Consider the following 19,078-nt stretch of genomic DNA (forward strand, 5'->3'; position numbering starts at 1 on the left):
CTAAATCTATCAATTTTTATACAAAACCACAAAACGAGTAAAATCTTTGTTAAAGGTATTGTTGGACATATCTTAGCTTTGACGTTTGACGTTGGAAATAATGGACGAAAGTCTACGGGGGGGGGGGGGGGGGGGTGGGGGTTGGGTCCGAGATTGCCAAAATTGAGTCTACGTAGTTTATGGACAGCGCCTTAGTGTACCAAGGACGTGTTTGTGTGAAAACAAAATTGGAAAATTTGGCCAGAAAAGCATTGAGGAGAATTCAAAATAACATTCCACGGGCGATTTTTGTACGATGTTTGTTGTACTACTTGTTTCAGATCTGAAATATTGCGTATAGTAACTAATAGGGTATTGGTTCCCTTATTAAGCATGTGGCTCCCATTTTCATCCTACGAAAAACAAAGGATTGAAGCGCTGTTTGTTTTGTTTCTTATTTTTGTATTTTTTGTTAGAAGTGAGCACCCATGAAAACAAAAAGAACGGAATCAATCGGTGCCGTAATCGCTTGTTTTCGAATAGGATGAATATAGGAGCGTGAGATTACTGATGGCACACATACCCTAGTTCTATTTTTACTGGCAACTTATTTTGTGTAGCGCCTCTATCGGGATAATTTCAAACGAACTGATATTGTATGGCTGAATTAATCAATCACAATCACAATAAACACATTGCCGAAGAAAGCACATAGAGCGTTCTGTTTGTATACGTTTGATGTATTCGCCCACACTCCCAATCTGGAAAAATCCCATAAGTTATGAACCATAACCTTGAAGTCGCTGGAACACCTTCCATCCTATGGGAGACCGGACTGTAACAGGAAAGGTTGGCACTGTTACCTAGACTGCTAGGTCAGTAACATTCACCCAACAGCAGTGGTTACGTGACCTCATTCATGATTCATCCGAATAAACGACTTGCAGCATGTACCTACCTACTGTTGTTTGCAAGAAACTGCGCATGTTCGCATTTTATCCGCTGATGTGATGACGACGAAGAGCGAAACGCGTTCTTCCTAGGATGTTTGACATCATCCAAAACAAACGGCCAACTACCGAGGTGTGAAGGGCCACCGCCTTTTCACCAGACTGCGTCTTCAGCAGTCAGTGGAACGAACGTAGTACCACCAGTAGTAGTATGATGTCATCGTTCACCATCGCGACGACGACGCACGGTTCACGGTTAGTTGTAATTCGATTATGCTTCCATCCGTGTGATAGTTGGATGAGTTTGTGTAACCTGCCGAAAAAAATCGCATATCTAGTGTAACCAAGTGGAATGGAGCCACGAAGACGACGACGGTTTGTCGGGTCGCGTACATAGAAGAACAATCCTAATCAGTGATTCATCAATCGTATAGTTCGCCGTCGTTGCATCGTGTCGTCAGTGATGCGACCGCGGTTCAGTGCGGTTCAGATGGTTCGGAAATAAAACACGCAACTGCGTTGCTGCAAGAGAAGAGACGGGGTTGGTCGCTGTGAATGAAGTCGTAACGACCTTGACACAGAGTACTAGGCTGCTGGTGCTAGGCTGCCAAGCAAGAGAGTATCGAGTGTTGTTGTAAATACGCAAGCAAGCACGTGCTGTCTCTCCCCTAAAAGGAAAGTGAAAAGAGCAACGGGCTGTGCTAAAATAAAACTGGTTGCCAAGAATTGCTAAAGGAGAAACGAGAGTGCAGTTTTGTTTGAAGCGGGATACAAGTGAAAGTCATCATTGCCTCTGATGGTGTGATTAATCTTTTTTTATTCGCCGTCAAATTAGTGGAGATATTAATTTGGAACGGTTATGCTAAAATGCAGGGTTTCTGGTTTTGTTAGCTGGATTCGATTGATAAATAAACCGGTTCAAGTGGATTGTACTTAGAGTGTGGAACCATTTAGGCAGAGGTCCAATTTTGGGCACTTTTACGCTATGACTTAGTCAATTTCATACATTTGACTTGTATTTAAGAAACTGAAGGTATTCCTTCTTGTACAAAAATGCAAGACAATTTGTATGCAATTGACTAAGTTCTAGCGGATAAATGGCTAAAATAGAACCCAAATCGGCCCATAGCCTACTTGTTACTTCTCGATTGCTCTAAGGAATCAGGGTTGTATGTGGCACTGAGTGATAGTGCACTGCATAGTTGCCAAAATATAACGAAAGTCATGTATGTCTGTTGTTAAAGTATTGTGCGTTGCAAGAAAAGCACAATTATGGCGACTACTTTTCAAGGCCTTCAATGATAGACAAAATTTAATCGCAGTGCAAATGCCACGTGCAGTCGCAGCAGTCATCATATCACCCGGACACGTGGCGACCTTTTTTCAAGAATTATCAAAGAGCGCTATGATGGAAAATTTTAAAACAGGTCTGTTCTCTTAGGCGACCGTCTCGCGCGTATCTCTGACTGCGGGTAAAAGTAGTCGCGAAAGTAGATTTTATTTTGTTCGTATAATAGATGAAATCGTTGTTGAAAAAATCCGTTTCTATCATACCTCATTGTGTTTTTCTCTACGCAATCATCAAGAAAATTCACTAGAGATTTTTCCAGAGGTTTGATTTAGAATTCTGTCAAGATACGCTCATTTATTCCTCTACAGAGTTTCGTACAGGGATTCCTTTGGAGTTATGTGTAGTAATTGTTTGAGCATTTTTTTTAATATTTCCCCAAGTAACTATTCGAAGGAATTATCCAGAAATGTCTATTCTTTACTTCAAAGATTCATCTAGCCGTCTATCAAAGGACTGTCGGGCAGAAATTACTTCAAAAATTGTTTCACGAATTTTCTAGTAACTCTTTACAAATTCCTTTAGAAACTTCTTAAGATATGGCTTCACAAATTGCTTTAGTGATTGCAAAAGAATATCCACGAATCACTTGAATAATTCCTTGAGTTATGCTGAAAGCGACCATGTTTTTTTTAGTAAAAAGAAAATAATTCCTTTAAAAAATCCTAATTACTAGATGACCCACAGTCCAGAAAATAGAATTTTACTGATGAATTTAATTGAAAATTTAAAAGTGCTTTTTGTCGATTACATGGAAGAATTTGTAAAGGCTTTCTTGTAGAAATTGCTCAACATAGACCATTTTGTCTGTAGTTGTGTTGTTTTTTTTGGGACAAAATAAAATAACAGCGTTTTGCTTTTGTCAAGACTGAGAAGCCACAAAACACGATATCGATATCGTCCGTAAAACCTAGAAGCATATGAGTCCGAGTAGCTATGGCGTCGCTCCTTTGCATACCAGGTTTTCTAATAGCTCCTTCAAGAGCAATGTTAACCAACAAGTTCGACTGGGCATCATCCTGCTTCAATCCGTCTAAGCTAAGGTTACGGAGGACGACGAAATCTCATCCGTAACCCGTACACTTAGTTTTGATGCAACAAGCAATGTTTCGTCGGAATACCGCCTTCATCGTTCTACGGTAACCCATTTCTTTCCACTCGATGACAAGCCAATTAGAAATCAATAAACATTTTGTGGGTCTGCAAATTGTACTCTAGGAATTAATTTATCGCAGTGTAAACATTTGGTCTATTGTTGATTTTGCTATTACGAAAGCAAGCTTGGCATTCGCCGACGAAGAACTCCTCCAACGGTCTCAATCTTCTGACCTGAACGCGTGACATCTTTTTGTACGCCGAGTCGAGAGGTGTTTCTCCTCGGTAATTGTCGCACTCCAATCTGGGCGCATTTTATAAAGAGGACACATGGAGGACAAGACACAGGACACATGGAGGACACATGGAGGACAAGAGGACACTGGAGGGCCTACAGCTAGCTAGTAGGTAGTTCTACTGCTTCCTCACATAACTTCAACAGAGTATGGTGAGCTATTTCCTGTAGCTACTCACAACCATGTTTGAAATATTCAGCCGGCTATTCTACCTTTTCAGCAGCCTTAGCAATTTGATGGCGCCGGTGGTGGAGGAGGTTTGGGATTCCACAGTTTATATCGTCGCAGATGTTTAATCTGTTTTTCGACATGCAAAAGTTTGCGTCAATCAACACATGAATATGCACAACTGCTTCTTTTTTCTCCGGAAAATTCTTCTCCTTGTATCACTCTCGAGAACCAGACACTTTTTTTCCTCCCCCTGTTGGGGAAATTATGCCACTGCGTCCAATAAGCTGAACCAGGCGCTATCACGGAGACAAATTTCGTTCGTTTGAAACAAAAATATTCATGTTTATTCGGTAAACTGATAAAATGTTTAAAACTAAAATTTTAATTTTTAAAGCTAACTCAATTACACATTTATTTCGACAATAACCAATGAGGAGTCCCCCGTTCCGCCGTCGAGAACTTAAACAAAACTCACAAGTTCCAGCTGCAACATCAAACAAGATTTCCTTCTGCAAAAAAGGCAAGGTTCACCGAAAGTCTCCACGAAATCCCGTTGTTTTCGGGAGCGTATGTTATCTAATACATAGATGTAAACATGATGTTGGCATTGAAAGTACAACCCGGGAGGTGGGTTTTTCCTGCGAAGGAAATGACTTTATAAGTTTAATGGGGAAACAAATGTTTCTGTAGGGCCGACCTGCCCCAAAAAAAAAACAAAAATATTTACGAATTTCCCATCTGTACATATGTACGTTGAGTTGTTTGAAATTCATAATTGACCACACGGATTGGTATTACCGAAAATTTGTACTTTGAGTGAGTCGTAAAAATATTTACATTTATTTCTTACATAATCTGTCACAAGATGCATTTTTGTTTCAAAAATGAATTGCATTTGCTTCAAATGTGACGTTCAATTTGCTCCAAACAGTTGTATTTTTGTGGCCTGAACAAATTTACAATTTATTTGAATTTATCTCAAATATTTTTGATTTTAACATACTTAGTTTTTTCTGCGTGTAACATAAACTTCTGATAACGTTCTTCTCATGCACCACCTTCTGGCACTATTTATCGAACCATTTTCTGTATCATCTTTGAGCAGTATCTGCTACTGTTCTCACTACTTCGTTGGTAGATTCCTATAGATTGAGGTTGTCGTCTATGTTGATTCTCCTTATCCGCTTATCCAGCTTCGTGCGGATGAATTTGCTGAATATGAAGATATTTTATACACAAGGAAGTCAAAAAAGTTCCTCGAGTGTTCTGCTTTAATTTTTTGATTCTAGTGTTGACGAAATGTAATTCGTGGACAGGTACTGGCACTTGCTCAGATGACGACCAAACGTAAAGCTAAATTGCGCAGTGAATTACGAACCCTAGCCTGAATTACTAATGATACAAATGGAGGAAAAGTGAAATTATTACAGATTCTCATAACTTCCATAAAATGTATTGACCTGAATGTGTTGTTTTTGCTTCCAAAGCTGGAAATGTTGCGTTACCTAACCTGACATTTGATCGCCAAATGCAAGCTCCAAAAAATTCGAAACCAATGATGGCGTCCAGAAAAGCGTTGCAATAAATTTACAAGTGAGGGGGCTGTGCAGCTGCTGTACTGTGATATTTTGCAGAAATTTCTGTTTATACGGATATGTAGTTCGAAAGGCATTTCCGTATACATCGAAGTTCATTTATTCGTATTGCAAAAAAAAAAACAGATGGAGCGAAAACGAATATATCGTGCTACAGGCAAGCTTAGCTTACCTTGAGAAATACCCGAAGGAACTGTTTGAGAAATCCCTAAAGAGACGCCTAGCGGAATCTCTGAGTGTACTTTAGGTGGAATCCTCGAAGCAACCCTTGGAGAAATCTCTGAAGCACCAAATGCTAGGATCCTTGAAAAAATGAATCTGAACGAACTTCTGGAAAATCACTGAAGGAACTTCAGCAGTTCCTCGAGAAACCTCAGAAGCAGTTCCTGAAGGAATTCCTGAAGTTGTTCCTGCAGAAATTCATCTTGGAGAATTCCAAAAAGAAGTTCCTGGCAAAATCTCTGGTGTTATTTCAGAGAAAATACTGAAGGAGTTCCTGGATGAATCCTTGATGGAGCTCCTGGAAAAATCTCCCCTGCAAAGAAACCCCTCAAAGAATACCAACAAAATCCCTGAAGAAATTCCTGCAGGAATTCAAGAAGATATTGCTAGAGGAATCCATGAAGAATCCCTGGAGATATCACTGAAGAAGTTTCAGAAGGAATCCATTAAAAAGACTTCTCTTCAAGGAATGGTTGAAAAAAAAATACCACAAAGAATTCTAGAAGAAATTTTGGAAGAGTTGCTGGAGAAAACCCTCACGGAGTTCCAGAAGGAATCCATCAAGGAATTCTGATAGAGTCCCTAGAGAAATTCCTGAACTAATTCCCGAAGGAACTTCTGGAAGAATCCTTGAAGAGATTTTAAATCTTGGATGAATCGCTGAAGGAATCCGCTGTGGTACTGCTGGAGGAAACTCTGAAGGCATTTCTGGAGGAGTCCCTGGAAAATTCCTGGAGGAATCCCTGAAGGAATTGTTCAATTTTATGAAATCGTGTTCAGCTATATTAACCCGTTTTCCCCCAGGTGAGATACAACAGTTCAAAAAATCGACAACAGCCCATTTCTCAACAAAATTTGACCATATTTTGAATACAAACTCGCATAACACTCTAGTTTTGGAAATATACGTGATCAAAATTTTCTTGGGCTTCTGGACGGAATAAGGCCGATGGGTCGCTGGGTCAAGTCGGGTAAAAATAAGGCCAAGTACCACTATAACTTTCTTCTTGAGCGAAGTATTTCAATGGGAGTTTACATATTCCGTTGGCAGATGATAGTTCGATTTTGCGATTCTTCGATAGGTCTCCTTTGAGTTCTTGGGATATTGAACATTTCTGAACCATCCCAGTCTACATTTGCGTTTATTATTTTCAAATGACATTGAACACGGGATATGATTACCTTGTTAATCCCATAGCAGGGCGAACATGTCTAAAGGTCCTATCTGCAAAAGAGAGGCTCTCTTTGGTTTCCCTCTCTTTCGTTAATATCTCAGCTGTTTATTTGTATTATGATTGTCTCCTTGCATTGAACGATGGTCAAAACAATCGTCTTTTGATTTGTACTGCAAAAATAGTTGAAAAGTGTACCATTACATTGCAATAATTGAAAGAGAAAGTGAACAAAGAGAGCCTCTCAAATGCAGATAGGACCTATTGAAATGTTTGGCCTGATAGGTCATCGCAGACATCTCTAGAACATGTGTGGCCCTTGCACCGCTGTTTATATTTTCTGAATCTCTCGATGGGTTGTACAAATCCGTCCTTACAAAACATGATCATTCGAAATAATCATCACGGAAGATTTTAAATTGTTTTTAACGCTTTTATTTGCACCAATACTTGAAAATCTATATAATGTTTGTTATGTCAACGAACTACGGCAAATTTGGACGATCTGATTGAAGTCATGCCTTGGTTTCAGAGAACCGTAGATGGACTACAATTAGAATTATTTGCACGCGGAAAACAGCGGTTAGCTTCAGAATTCATTAATACACCGAACAGGAAAAAGCAAATTCCTCGAATAGATTCCTGAGTATCCGGGATGGCCTGACTGAAATCAGGCCTTGAGTTCATTGAGCTGTAGATAAACTGTAATCATGTGTTTTGCCTAGTCTCTGTGCACTACATAAAGTCATATTCTACATGAGTGCCAATAAAAATGTCTATCGAAACTATTCCTTGAAAAAAAATGGATGATCTTAGTGAAGTCATGCCTTGACTTAAAAAAACATTGATGGACAACAATGGCAGCTATTTGCACGCGAAAAACAACGATTAGCTCCAGAATCCAATACTATACCGAAGAGGAGTAAGTAAATTTCTCGACTAGATTCCTGAGTACTCGGGATGGCCTGGTTGAAGTCAGACCTTGAGTTCATGGAACTGTTGATAAACTGTAATCACATACAGTGCGAGAAATAAGTATAAAGACAGAGCCGTTTTCCATACAAAATAATCATGTTCAGGGATCAAAATCTCTTTTTCTAGCGATTCGATTGTTTGCCTGCAATCTTCAAATAACTAGAACTTTGGCTAGAAATATAAATCATCATCCATGAAAACGTTTATATCGACTTTTCAGATTCAAATAAATATAAAGACACATTTTTATATGGAAATCAGTGTCTTTATATTTATTTGAATCTGAAAAGTCGATATAAACGCTTTCATGGATGATGATTTATATTTCTAGCCAAAATTCTAGTTAGTTTGAGGTTGCAGACAAAATTCCATAACAATCGAATCGCTAGAAAAAGAGATTTTGATCCCTAAACATGATTATTTTGTATGGAAAACGGCTCTGTCTTTATACTTATTTCTCGCACTGTATTTTATGTATGTGAAACCTCTCTGTGCACTACATAAACTCATTTTTTATCATGTGTCAATGATAAGGCCTCTAACAACTATTCCTAGAAAAATAGCTCTAATTGTAGTCCATATATGGTTCTCTGAAATCGAGGCATGGAATAGGTGTGAGCGACTTTCCATTCACATATGATGTAATATGAGTTTATGTAGTCGATAGAGATTCTACACAGACAAAACATGTGATTGAAGTTCATCAACAGCTCATAGAACTCAAGGCCTGACTTCAACCAGGTTTCTGGAGCTAACCGTTGTTTTCCGCGTGCAAAAACTCTCATTGTAGTCAATCTAAGGTTCTCTGAAGTCAAGGCATGACTTCAATCAGATCGTTCGAATTTCAGTAGATTTTCACCCTGGGAATTTCTACTGAAAATCCAAGCAAAGATCTGCGAATTGATTTGGAGGTTAAATTTGAACTAATCGTTGAATTCCATACCTCCTAGCTAAGGCTAGGCAACAACCCTGTATCTGCAAATTGATATACATACCTACATATCGTACTTCCTTCTAAATTTCGAACGCATGTTGATCAACTCTTAACAAACGGGGGCACACGGTGTGAGGCGTGTTTCGCATTAATCGTCCGGTCGTATGTTTTTCCCATTGAAATTCGGCATATCTTTGGTCCAGCGCAGAGTATGTTTCTAGTGTGTGGAATGCGGCAGGCTAGACAGACGCAGACGGCTTCGACTTTTAAGACACTTATCGCCGATCGTGCTCGCTAACCTAATGGTTGCATCTGGTTATAGACTAGGGGGCATAGAAATGGTTCCATTATCCCTCCAGTGATCGCACACATCAGTTATGTTCAAAACTGAAATCCTCAGTTTGCTGTGTTTGAGAAATTCGCGCATGAGCTGAATAATAGGAACATCAACCCTCTATGCTATGCCTAATTTCCTACGTCCAACTTCCACACAGTATGGCACGTGCTTACACATCTAAATCGTCGTACTTCTCTCTTCCTGTCTCTCTCGCCGGCTCGCGCGCTCTTTGTGTCGGACCGGGTTGCTATGGTTACCCTCAACCTGCGAAACCGCGCTTGCTGCTGATCTAAACCCTAAACAACGCCGAGGGGCGAATGTGATTTAGTGGTTGTGTATTATTATTCCCTTCAATGTGTATGGCGCCGATGCCGAATATCATCGTCATCGCCGCCGTGGGAATTACACAATAATGGAATAACAATCCGATCTAGCACCACACCGCCGACGTCCACTCTGAAACGGGACATTCCGCACGTTGACTGTATTTGAGCGTTTGTTTTCGCCAATCGCAATACTGATACCCGTATTTCGCAGTCTACTACGACTTTAGACCACACTACTAGATCCGATCGGCGGCGGCGTGGCAGCGTCAAGCGTGTGATCGCGCTTCCTGCCCTGACCTGAGCGCGCGAGAGACTCAGTCTAGTGTTTACGTTCGAACCGCGCGCGCACACTGCGACATTCGGCGCCCGCCCGATCAACAATATGACGGAGTTTCGCGATCGCGTTCGTAGGCGCAGCAATGTTTCAATCGAAAAGTGACGGAATGAAAAAAGTATCACAAGTTAAATCGATTCATCAAGAATCGATCAGCATCTCGACGACGACGACGAGGACAAGCCGGAGGGTGGTGCAGAAGTCCCACGCCGCGGTGCAGACCGATCGACTAGCTTCGGGTACAGATACAATACGTTTCAGTTTTGACGTGATCTACTTTGGGGGGAGGGCGCACAATTCTGGAACAAGTGCCAATTTGGAGCACAATCAGTGCACAACAATGCTAGTCATAAACAAGGTGATCAATTTCCGTTCGTTTCGTCATTATTTTCAGATACCATCCACTGCTGGGAGAAGCTGTTGAGCTGGAGCGAACGGCGGCAGATTACGACCCGGTTCCAGGCAGAGATCCAAACTCTGAAAGATGTCCTGGAAGATCTGGGAAGCAAGGCGTTCGACTTCTCGTCGGAAGCCCACATACAGTTGGCCATCGATCAGCTGAAGGTGAGTACACAACATCATGAGTGACTTAATTAAGAATGCAAACGTTGATAAGGGTCGCTTGAAAAAGAAAGTCGTCGTCGTCGTTGCCGATCGCCTTACTTTGTAGAGGTGAAGGTCACGGGTTCAAACGGCGATCAGCGAACAGAAGCCGATATTTTCGTTCGAAAAAAAAAATCGCCGATGGTGAAATTGAGCAGATGCACTTGACTATGACTAGACCATATCAAAATAGGAATTCAACGGTGATGATCAACAAGATACGTTGTTGTTAGTATTAGTCGGGTATTTTTACGATAATTAGTCAGTTAGCCGCCGATCGCATTTCCTAATGATCGACGAATGGTGAGGGGGTGGAAAAATCAAAGCAATTAGTAAACGACTTGATCGCATTCCTCTCGATCCCAGCAGGAGTCAAGTGCTTAGCGTGAGACCGAACCAGCATTTGGCGGGATAGAGTGATCTCGATCATTACACGTGTGTGGTGATGCAATTGAAGCTTACAGTTTTGTGGTTGTTTTGTAGGTGTGAAGATTAAACATTCGGCGTCAAGGTTGGCTTACAGCCAAACGTGAGGGTGTTGCTGAAAGTGAAACCACCAGCCAACTAGTAGGCTTCATTTGCTTTACAGCCGGTTATTTACTTTTCACGGTTTATGACCGCAGCTAACTACAGCTGGGTACGATCACAAGCGCCTAGCTCAACTCTAGTGATGGATGAAGGGCGCGCAAGTTTGGTCGGATATTGAGACATTGCTGCTGATAAGCACCGGTTTAATGTTTCAAATGTTGGGGCGCTTTGGGAACATTATCTGAGAAAATGTCAATGTTACATTTGTTGCTCTGTCTAATGAAGCAATATTTCTTCTGGTACTTTGTCTTTTCCATGACAGCACAGTGTTCAACATACATATCATTGTTAGATGTCTTTTTGAACTACCTAAGGAACATTTTTATGTCCCAATAGTTTTATAGAGGTTTTTAGAACCGTCATAAAACCTCATATATTTTATTTTAATTTTGTGTTGGTTCTAATAATCTCTCGTAGTCTACTTGAGTAAAAAAAAAATGTTACTTGGGTAGACTAGTCTAGTCGAATAGATTTAACTTCTGAAATTGAACCGCAGTTCAGTTGCTGACCTTGCTTCTTTATGCGCTGTGTGATGTAGAAGAGAACGCTCACCCAAAGGGCTGTCCATCATTTTCGCCATATGACCCAAGGGCAAATACTTCGAGAAAAACGCTATACAGCGGCTCCTTTTCATCATCCCGTGACGCGGTTTGTCGGAAGTTCCTTTCAAACGCGTGCTATTGTACCGTAAGCGAAGCCGCTTTACCACAAACTCCCAGCTACCAAATTTTTGACAACGTTCAAACCCTCTAGAATATAGGTTCCCAAACTTGCAGGTGCGCGACCCCCTTTGGCCAGCAGACGAACTTTTCGCGACCCACCATAGAAATACTCTCATTTGTTGTCTGTTGACTGTGCGACCCACAGTTTGGCAAACCATGCTCTAGAAGGCAGACGTTGCGTTGTCGTTTGGAGGTAGTGTGTACAACGATCCGCTCACAATCCAGCCCAATCGAGTTTACTCGGAATAGGAGAGTTCGTAGCGGTATGTCTACGCCGAATGGAGCATTCGCCTCCATTGCTCTCGGTCCTGGGCCAATCGCATCCTGTGTTGCCTTGAACATTTGGAGTCCTAAGGTACTCACTGGTACTACTCAGCTGCAAAAAGCCAACGTGCGCGACCTTCCACGAAGCCAGCGGTTCCTTTCTGGTTATCTACTGAATATGGCTTTAGCTTGCCGTTCCTCCGGCATCCGAGCTACATGCCCAGCCCATCGCAGCTAGCCGTGTTTAGTTCGCTTCACTTCAATCATCTCTTTATATACTTAGTACAATTCTTATTTCATGCGACGCTGAGTATTGTTCGCAGCACTTTAAGTTCGAAGACTCCAAAGGCTCTAAGATCAAGTTCTCTCAACGTCCACGATGTATAACCATTTAAATCAATCGGAAGACTCAGAGTCTTGTACAATGAGAGTTTTGTCTTCGTTCGCAGCCTGCGGGACTTCAGCTGGTTTCGCTGACTGAAAAAAGGCCAGATTCACAGCCGCAATTCGTCTTCTTACCTCGCGGGTAACATCATTATCGCACGTCACTAGAGTACCAAGATTAACAAATTCGTTCACATCATCAAACTTCTGACCACCTAGCAGCACTTCGTCACCATTACCACGACTGGACCGCCGTTGACCGCCAGTAATTTTGGTGTTGTACTTGGTCTTCGTGGTGTTAATTCAGTCAGATCCTCACAGTGTTCTTCTTAAAAGGTATCAGCCTCTTTCACGGCCCGACGGTCAATCCCGATGATGTCGATATCGTCCGCGAAACCCAGGAGCATATGCGACCGCATGACAATAATTCCATTCCTTTACACATCAGTTCCTCATCGCTCCTTCCAGTGCTATGTTGAACAGTAAGCTTGAAAGAGCATCGCCCTGCTTCAGCCCGTCTAGGGTTTCGATAACGATAACGAAATTTCATCCCCAACCCGTACACCTGACTGCGATCCGTCAAGCGTCGCATGAATCAGTCCAATGAGCTTCGCCAGAAAACCATGTTCGATCATAATCTACTATAACTCGTTGCTCTTCACTGAATCGTATCGCCTTGAATTCAAAAAAACAGATGATAGGTCTGCTGATTGTACCTCCGAACATCCTGAACATCTGATTCGTCGTTGGTCGGCCCTCACGAAAATCCGCCTGATATTCGCCGCCGTAGCACTCCTCAATCGGCCTCAGCCTGTGAGACAGAATTGCGGACTAATTGGTGTACGCTGAATTACTTCTCAATTATGCCTCTGTACTCCGCGCACTCCAGTCGATACCGTAGAAGGCAAACAAGACCATCCAACATAGGAGTTGGCATTTCTTTCTCTTCCCATATCTTCAATACAATACGGTGTAAGAGTTGATACAGCCGCTCACTACCGTGCTTCAGTAGCTTCCCAGCAACCTTGTTGTTCGCTGTCTTGACGTCGTCTAGCGTTGGAGGTTCCACAATCTGTCCGTCGTCGTCGGTATAACTGATTTCCGTCGCTCTTCTATTCCCACCGTTCAACAATTTCTCAAAGTGCTCTCTCCACCTGATAGCCACCTGGTAAATCATCCGCATATCATTCTGTTCAATACTCTCTTGCGTCTGAGCAGCCACATTTACCTTTTGTTCTCTTTTCTTATTGTGATGGATTCGCTTTTCGACCACTCTAGCACTCCTCGTCGAACAACCCGTTCCTAGGTCGTCTTTGAGCAGTGCCTATCACCTCCCGCGCTGCTGTACTCATAAAGTGTGGTAGAGATGAACCAGCCAAAGGCTGAAAATCTCTATAATAAAGACAAATCAATCAATCAAAAAAGTGTGGGGATTGTAGCTCTCGTTGATCTCACTTATCCGCTCGTTCAACTTCTGGCCATAGTCAGCTACCGTATCGTCTGCAGAAACCCGCTGGATGTTGAAACGCATGGATCGCTGGTTCGTAGAGTCCGATAGTAGCTCGAATGTTACTAACTACGAGATAGTGATCTGAGTCGATGTCGATTCCTAAAAGTTCTAACATCGATGACGTCCGAGAAGTGTCGGCCATCTACCAGACCATGGTCGATTTGGTTGCAAATTTCGCTGTTTGGGTGTCTCCAAACCAAGTAACAGAACCATAATAAAACCAAAATTAAAGGTGCAGTCATAGCACAATCATGGGTCACCCACAATTATGGGTCAATTTCATTTGAATTTCGTGTTGAACTGACTGACATTGTTACAGAGTTACCCATAATTGTGTAATGACTGTATATGATTTCATAACGATCCTCAAAACCTCTACAAGACTGATTGGTCATCGAAATGTTATTTGGGAAGTGTGCTTGCAAAGTATGCACTACTAATGGTCACCCCCCTGGCAGCAGCAAAGTTGGTTAATCTCTGGCCGTTGTCGTTTGTGACGAAGTTAAGGCTCTTCGTACCGATGATTGGTCAGAAAAGTTATCTCTTCCGACCGGGTTTCCAGCATTGTGCTAGCATCAGCATAAATTAGTAGGTGATACAGTCCCAGACCGCTGAAAATTTTTCCTTCTCGTCCGTTACCAAAGCACAGAGATGTGGGGCAAATTATTGACTGTAAAACAAGATTGACGCAATACTTCAACGCTCGAAAACTGTGCTGCACGTCCTTGTGACAACTGAGGGATGGGAAAGGAAGTTAGTTGGGATCTAAAAAGGTATGTAGAAACCTCTACGTCCTCTCTGGCCTAGGTGTCACGGGAATGTGTGTTGTTAGTGGAAGGGTTAAGTCCAAAGGATACGTTTGGTCAACGTTTAGGCACCAAAACGATGTACAGGAACAAACTTATATTATACGAACTCTAGTACTCTCGAGACGAAGTTGTTGACTTCCATTTGCGTCTCCTGGGAAATCAGCAGCAATAATACTAAAAATTACATGGAAATCACGCGTGATTCGCTAAAATGTCAGGTAAGATAAATAAAATGAACACCGAAGATCACTTTGCGAGGTGAATTTTTTGTAAGGCATAGCACTACCAACCGTTTCTTAATTCGGCCAGTAATAAATATTCAAAACAACGCGGAACAAAGAAAACGCGTGACAGTTTTTAAAAAGGCAGCCGCTCGCGCGCACAGCCTGCCACCCTCCCCCGTGTTTTCAGCATTGTGCAGTCCATAAATCCGTAGCTCGAAAGGTTCAAACATTGCGCGATTTCTTCGGGCATGATATTTAATTCGGATCCAGGATTTAGGTGTATACAACTTTTAACCCTCCTGATCTGCACATCAGAATGTTCGTTGTACATAGCAGTACTTATTTATTTACATCCTATACTTGGGAACAGTTCACAAATCCTTGCAGTTTGTAAGTGAGTTGTCCATCGGCTGTTGTAACGAGTGTTGAAGCTTGAGTAAGGTGTTCTTCCTTTGCTATAGCTTCTTCCTTGTGTAGGAAACTATGGTGGTTCTTCTGGCACGTCTGAATATATTGTTTCGTTTCACAGCCCGCCGTACTAAGACCTTTGTTTTAGCGATCCGACAAACACGTTCTTCGAAATTCTTCACACTACTTGTATATTGCATGATCCCTGCTGTAGAACGGGCAACATTCCTAGATGACTTGGACAAAGTTCCTTGCGGGCAAGTTTTTCTGCACCAATATTCCCTTCAACTTTGTTGTGGTAGCTGGTACACGGAGATCTGGATAACCATTCACTTTCTGGATCTGGATCTGGAATATAACGTACTTCTTTATCAAACTGTGTCAACCAGAGCGTGCTTGTAACTGTGTCCAAACGTTTGGCAACTGTGCTGATGAGGATCAGCTCTCCTAGACCTTCCACGGGTAGTTGTTTAAAGTTATTGAGTACGTCAACGCGTTACATACAGCCTTCACTCAGTCTCCGTACCTCCTCTTCGTTTTCAGTGACATCTTGGGTATCATTTCCAAGGCATCAAATTTTTGTAGAAATTCTCACAAAATCTGGTGAACTATTTTTTAATATCAACAGTTTGTTGCTCGACCATTTTATGAGGTTCTATTCTTAATATAGGTCTGTAGATTCCAAAACAAATTCATTCTAGCGTTGGCTTTCATTCTTCAAAATAGTAAAGATAGATCCTGCTATCAAGAACTTCAATCTTCACTGTTACTAATCCAGTACATTTTCCCTCTCCCCTTCAGAATGAACGCAAAGTGCTCCAGAACCAGCGCCCGAAGATGCTGACCCTGAATGCCACCGTGCACAACTGGGTCTCGGCCCAGGAATTGCAACGGAAGGAACTGCTGGACGATTCGACCATTGACGCCCAAATGGAGCAGTTGGACCGGGACAAGAACTTTGTCAAATGCACGGACCAGAAGTGCGGCGCCTGTTACGACTGTCTGAACGAGCTGCGCGAAGATTGCACCATCAATCGGGACCTGAAGGACGGAATCAGCATGCTGTACGGTACCTGGGACGAGGCGGAAGTGAGGTAAGCGCGGATGATTCCAAAATTGCGGGATGAAGAAGTTCCAAACTCACTTGTGAAATCTTTCGACAGGATAAGGAACCGCATCGAGAACCTGTCCAGCTCGATGACGACCTGGAAGCAGCTGGAGGATGGGCTGAGCGATTTCAAAGTCATCCTCGACCGCGATCGTGGCAAACTTCAGGGGATCGAAGGGGCCCTGCAAAGCGGGGCCGGGAGGACTGACGAAATGGTCAATAGTGTCAAGGAAGTTGTCAAAGCTCTGTCCGAGAAGGCTGAGCCGCTTTTTCAGGTACATAATTTCCGCTTTTATTAGTTGAGACGAATTTCTAATATGATTCTTCTTACCTTGCAGGAGCATGATATATCCATTCCGGTCAATCTTAAGCTCTCGTCGAGTGGGTCTCTTTCTGATAGTGGCATTTCCGATGGTGGTGGCATGTCTGATGGCAGTCTTTCTGAGCGAGAGAAGCGACTGAGCGCACTGAAGAGGCTTGTCAAGCAGTTGGAGGTGGCCCTCGCTCCGGGAAGTGAAGCCATGCAGACGATCACCAAGCGGTTGGAGATGGCCGAGCATGATCTGCGTTCGCTGCAGAACACCTGCCGAAAGATTATCATGAACGAGAAGGGCGGTGATGCGAGCGGAAGTCAAAATGGAGAAGAGGGCGTTCAGGGAGAGAATAGCAACAATAACGATGCCAGTGTCAAGAATAAGAACAAGCCGAAAGGAAGGTAGGTTACAATAATAAAATAACTTCGAGCTCCATCTTTAATAAACAATCTTTTTCTCTTGCAGCAAAAAGAATCGCAACTCCAGCCCAGCAAAATCGGATCGGTCCAAGTCCCGGTTCAGTCCATCCATGGACGAAACGGACTCGGAAGAAACCCGGCTGCACCAGGAAGAGCAAGTGGAAACTCTCACCCACCAACAGCAACAGAAGCACCAGGACCATCTGCAGCATGCCACCCAGTTGGGTCTGATTCAGACCACCAAAATGAAGCTGTCCCAGAACCGGTGGGTGTGGCGAATCACCAAGATTGCCGTGCCGGTCCAGTTGGCTCTGGTGCTGGTGATGTGCGCGGCTTGCTTCTTCGAACCGCACTGCTGCGATGCCCTCAATACGTACTCGATGAGTTTTACGCCCCAGTTGCGTTACATCAAGGGACCTCCTCCGGTGTAAAATCCGGATTCGGGGGGTCCACAACAAACTTTTCCTTCGCTGCGGCGTGGGGAAAATGAAATTTTGTTTATTTTTGTTTTTGATTTTATGCGGATAATTTTTATATCCTGGAGATATAGTTGTGCATTACTGCCTAGCATCTAAGGAACCCACTTTTTAATCGCAAACCTATTTATATCGCAATAAGTTCCTTCGTGAAAGGTTAAATATTTCAAAAATATTTGTACCATATCACCGAGGGGGTTCGTTATTTTGTAGGAAGAGAAGAAACCGGAGTGCTCTTAGAAAGGTAAGCTATCACTGTTTCTTATTTCACTAGGTTTAAGTGACATAAAAGTACGAAATAGGTGAAACACAATTTACTTATCGTACACACTAAAAATAAATTGCTGACTTACCTATAGAAATATTTGTGAAAAAAAAAAATCCGTAAAACCTTATGAAATCCAAACACTCAAGTCAGTGATTTATTTCTAGTGTGTGTATCGTCGTCGGGTGTCGATCACGATCGGCGTTCAACAAACATGATTTGATCGACACTCGGCGCAACAAGAGAAAGTCGCCATGCGTGAACGAGTGAAGGGAATAGCTGCAACACGTATGTGCCTTCAGCGTAAAGCAAAAAACAGATTACCATTTATTCTTTGGTTTAAGAGAAATAGATCATTGTTTTCATATTTTCATCAGCTAGCTACAAAATAGCGTTTATGAACTCAGCAAGCCGAGTCGATGTTCCTCCATTAACATTTATTTTTGTAAGAGCCATTTACTTTTACACTTCTCGAAATTCAAGCAGCAGTTGCTCAAAAACAGCAAACTTTTCGACTGCCTTACTTACTGCGTCTATTATATTCGATTTGTACTTTTCCAACCAGTTGCAATATATGTTTCGCATAAAATTCAGAAAATAAAACTGTTCTTTTTTTGTACATTTTCGGGCGTATCTAAACTATTTACTAATCAAAACTGAATTTCTGTGCATAGTTGTATGTCATATGCATCAGCTGTAAATCTACCAAGAATTTGAAAACTATAAATATTTTAAACAAAATATGTATAACTATTTGTAGAATATATCTTTCGTATTTTTGGAGGGATAAAATATATAAGGAGAACGCATTTTTTAGCGCATCCCTCCGGTAAATGTACTATTAGTTATGTGGAAAAACTTACGGAACGGAGAAAAAAAGCGACGTTCATTGAAAATATATGTTTATATTTTTAATAAAACAATTGGGCATAGTCGATCTATCCGAAACTCCATCACCCTTAACCTAGGGAAAAATTATCGAGTGATTCCTGCACAATTTCCTCCAACCATGTTGCTGAGATTTTCTCTAGGTAATCTCGTAGGATTCTTGCTTTTCTCCATCATTTATCATTCATCATTTTCTCCATCATCTCCATCTTCATCGCTCAGCTCCACCTATCAGCATGTAGCTCTTTTTTGACGCTTTCATCACCAACTCGACCTTTCAGGTGAGTGTACTGCTCTTTCACCGTTCCAAACGCTCTGCTCCATGATATCCATGTCATCAGCGAAACAAACAAATTGGTCGA

General features: G+C 42.1%; 1 protein-coding gene across 1 annotated transcript in view; it reads left to right on the plus strand.

The window, feature by feature from the left end:
* Positions 1 to 18,751, plus strand: part of LOC109429628 (klarsicht protein) — an 833,281-nt gene extending 814,530 nt beyond the window's left edge. The window contains exons 13-17 of the mRNA XM_029864114.2: positions 10,129 to 10,298; positions 16,048 to 16,340; positions 16,410 to 16,629; positions 16,693 to 17,069; positions 17,134 to 18,751. Of these exons, the coding sequence (XP_029719974.2) occupies positions 10,129 to 10,298; positions 16,048 to 16,340; positions 16,410 to 16,629; positions 16,693 to 17,069; positions 17,134 to 17,518 (1,445 nt within the window). The 3' untranslated portion in view covers positions 17,519 to 18,751. The remainder of the gene's footprint in view (positions 1 to 10,128; positions 10,299 to 16,047; positions 16,341 to 16,409; positions 16,630 to 16,692; positions 17,070 to 17,133) is intronic.
* The last annotated feature ends 327 nt before the right edge of the window (positions 18,752 to 19,078 follow it).

This window comes from Aedes albopictus, chromosome 2, assembly GCF_035046485.1.
Source record: "Aedes albopictus strain Foshan chromosome 2, AalbF5, whole genome shotgun sequence".
Classification (NCBI taxonomy): Eukaryota; Metazoa; Arthropoda; class Insecta; order Diptera; family Culicidae; genus Aedes; species Aedes albopictus.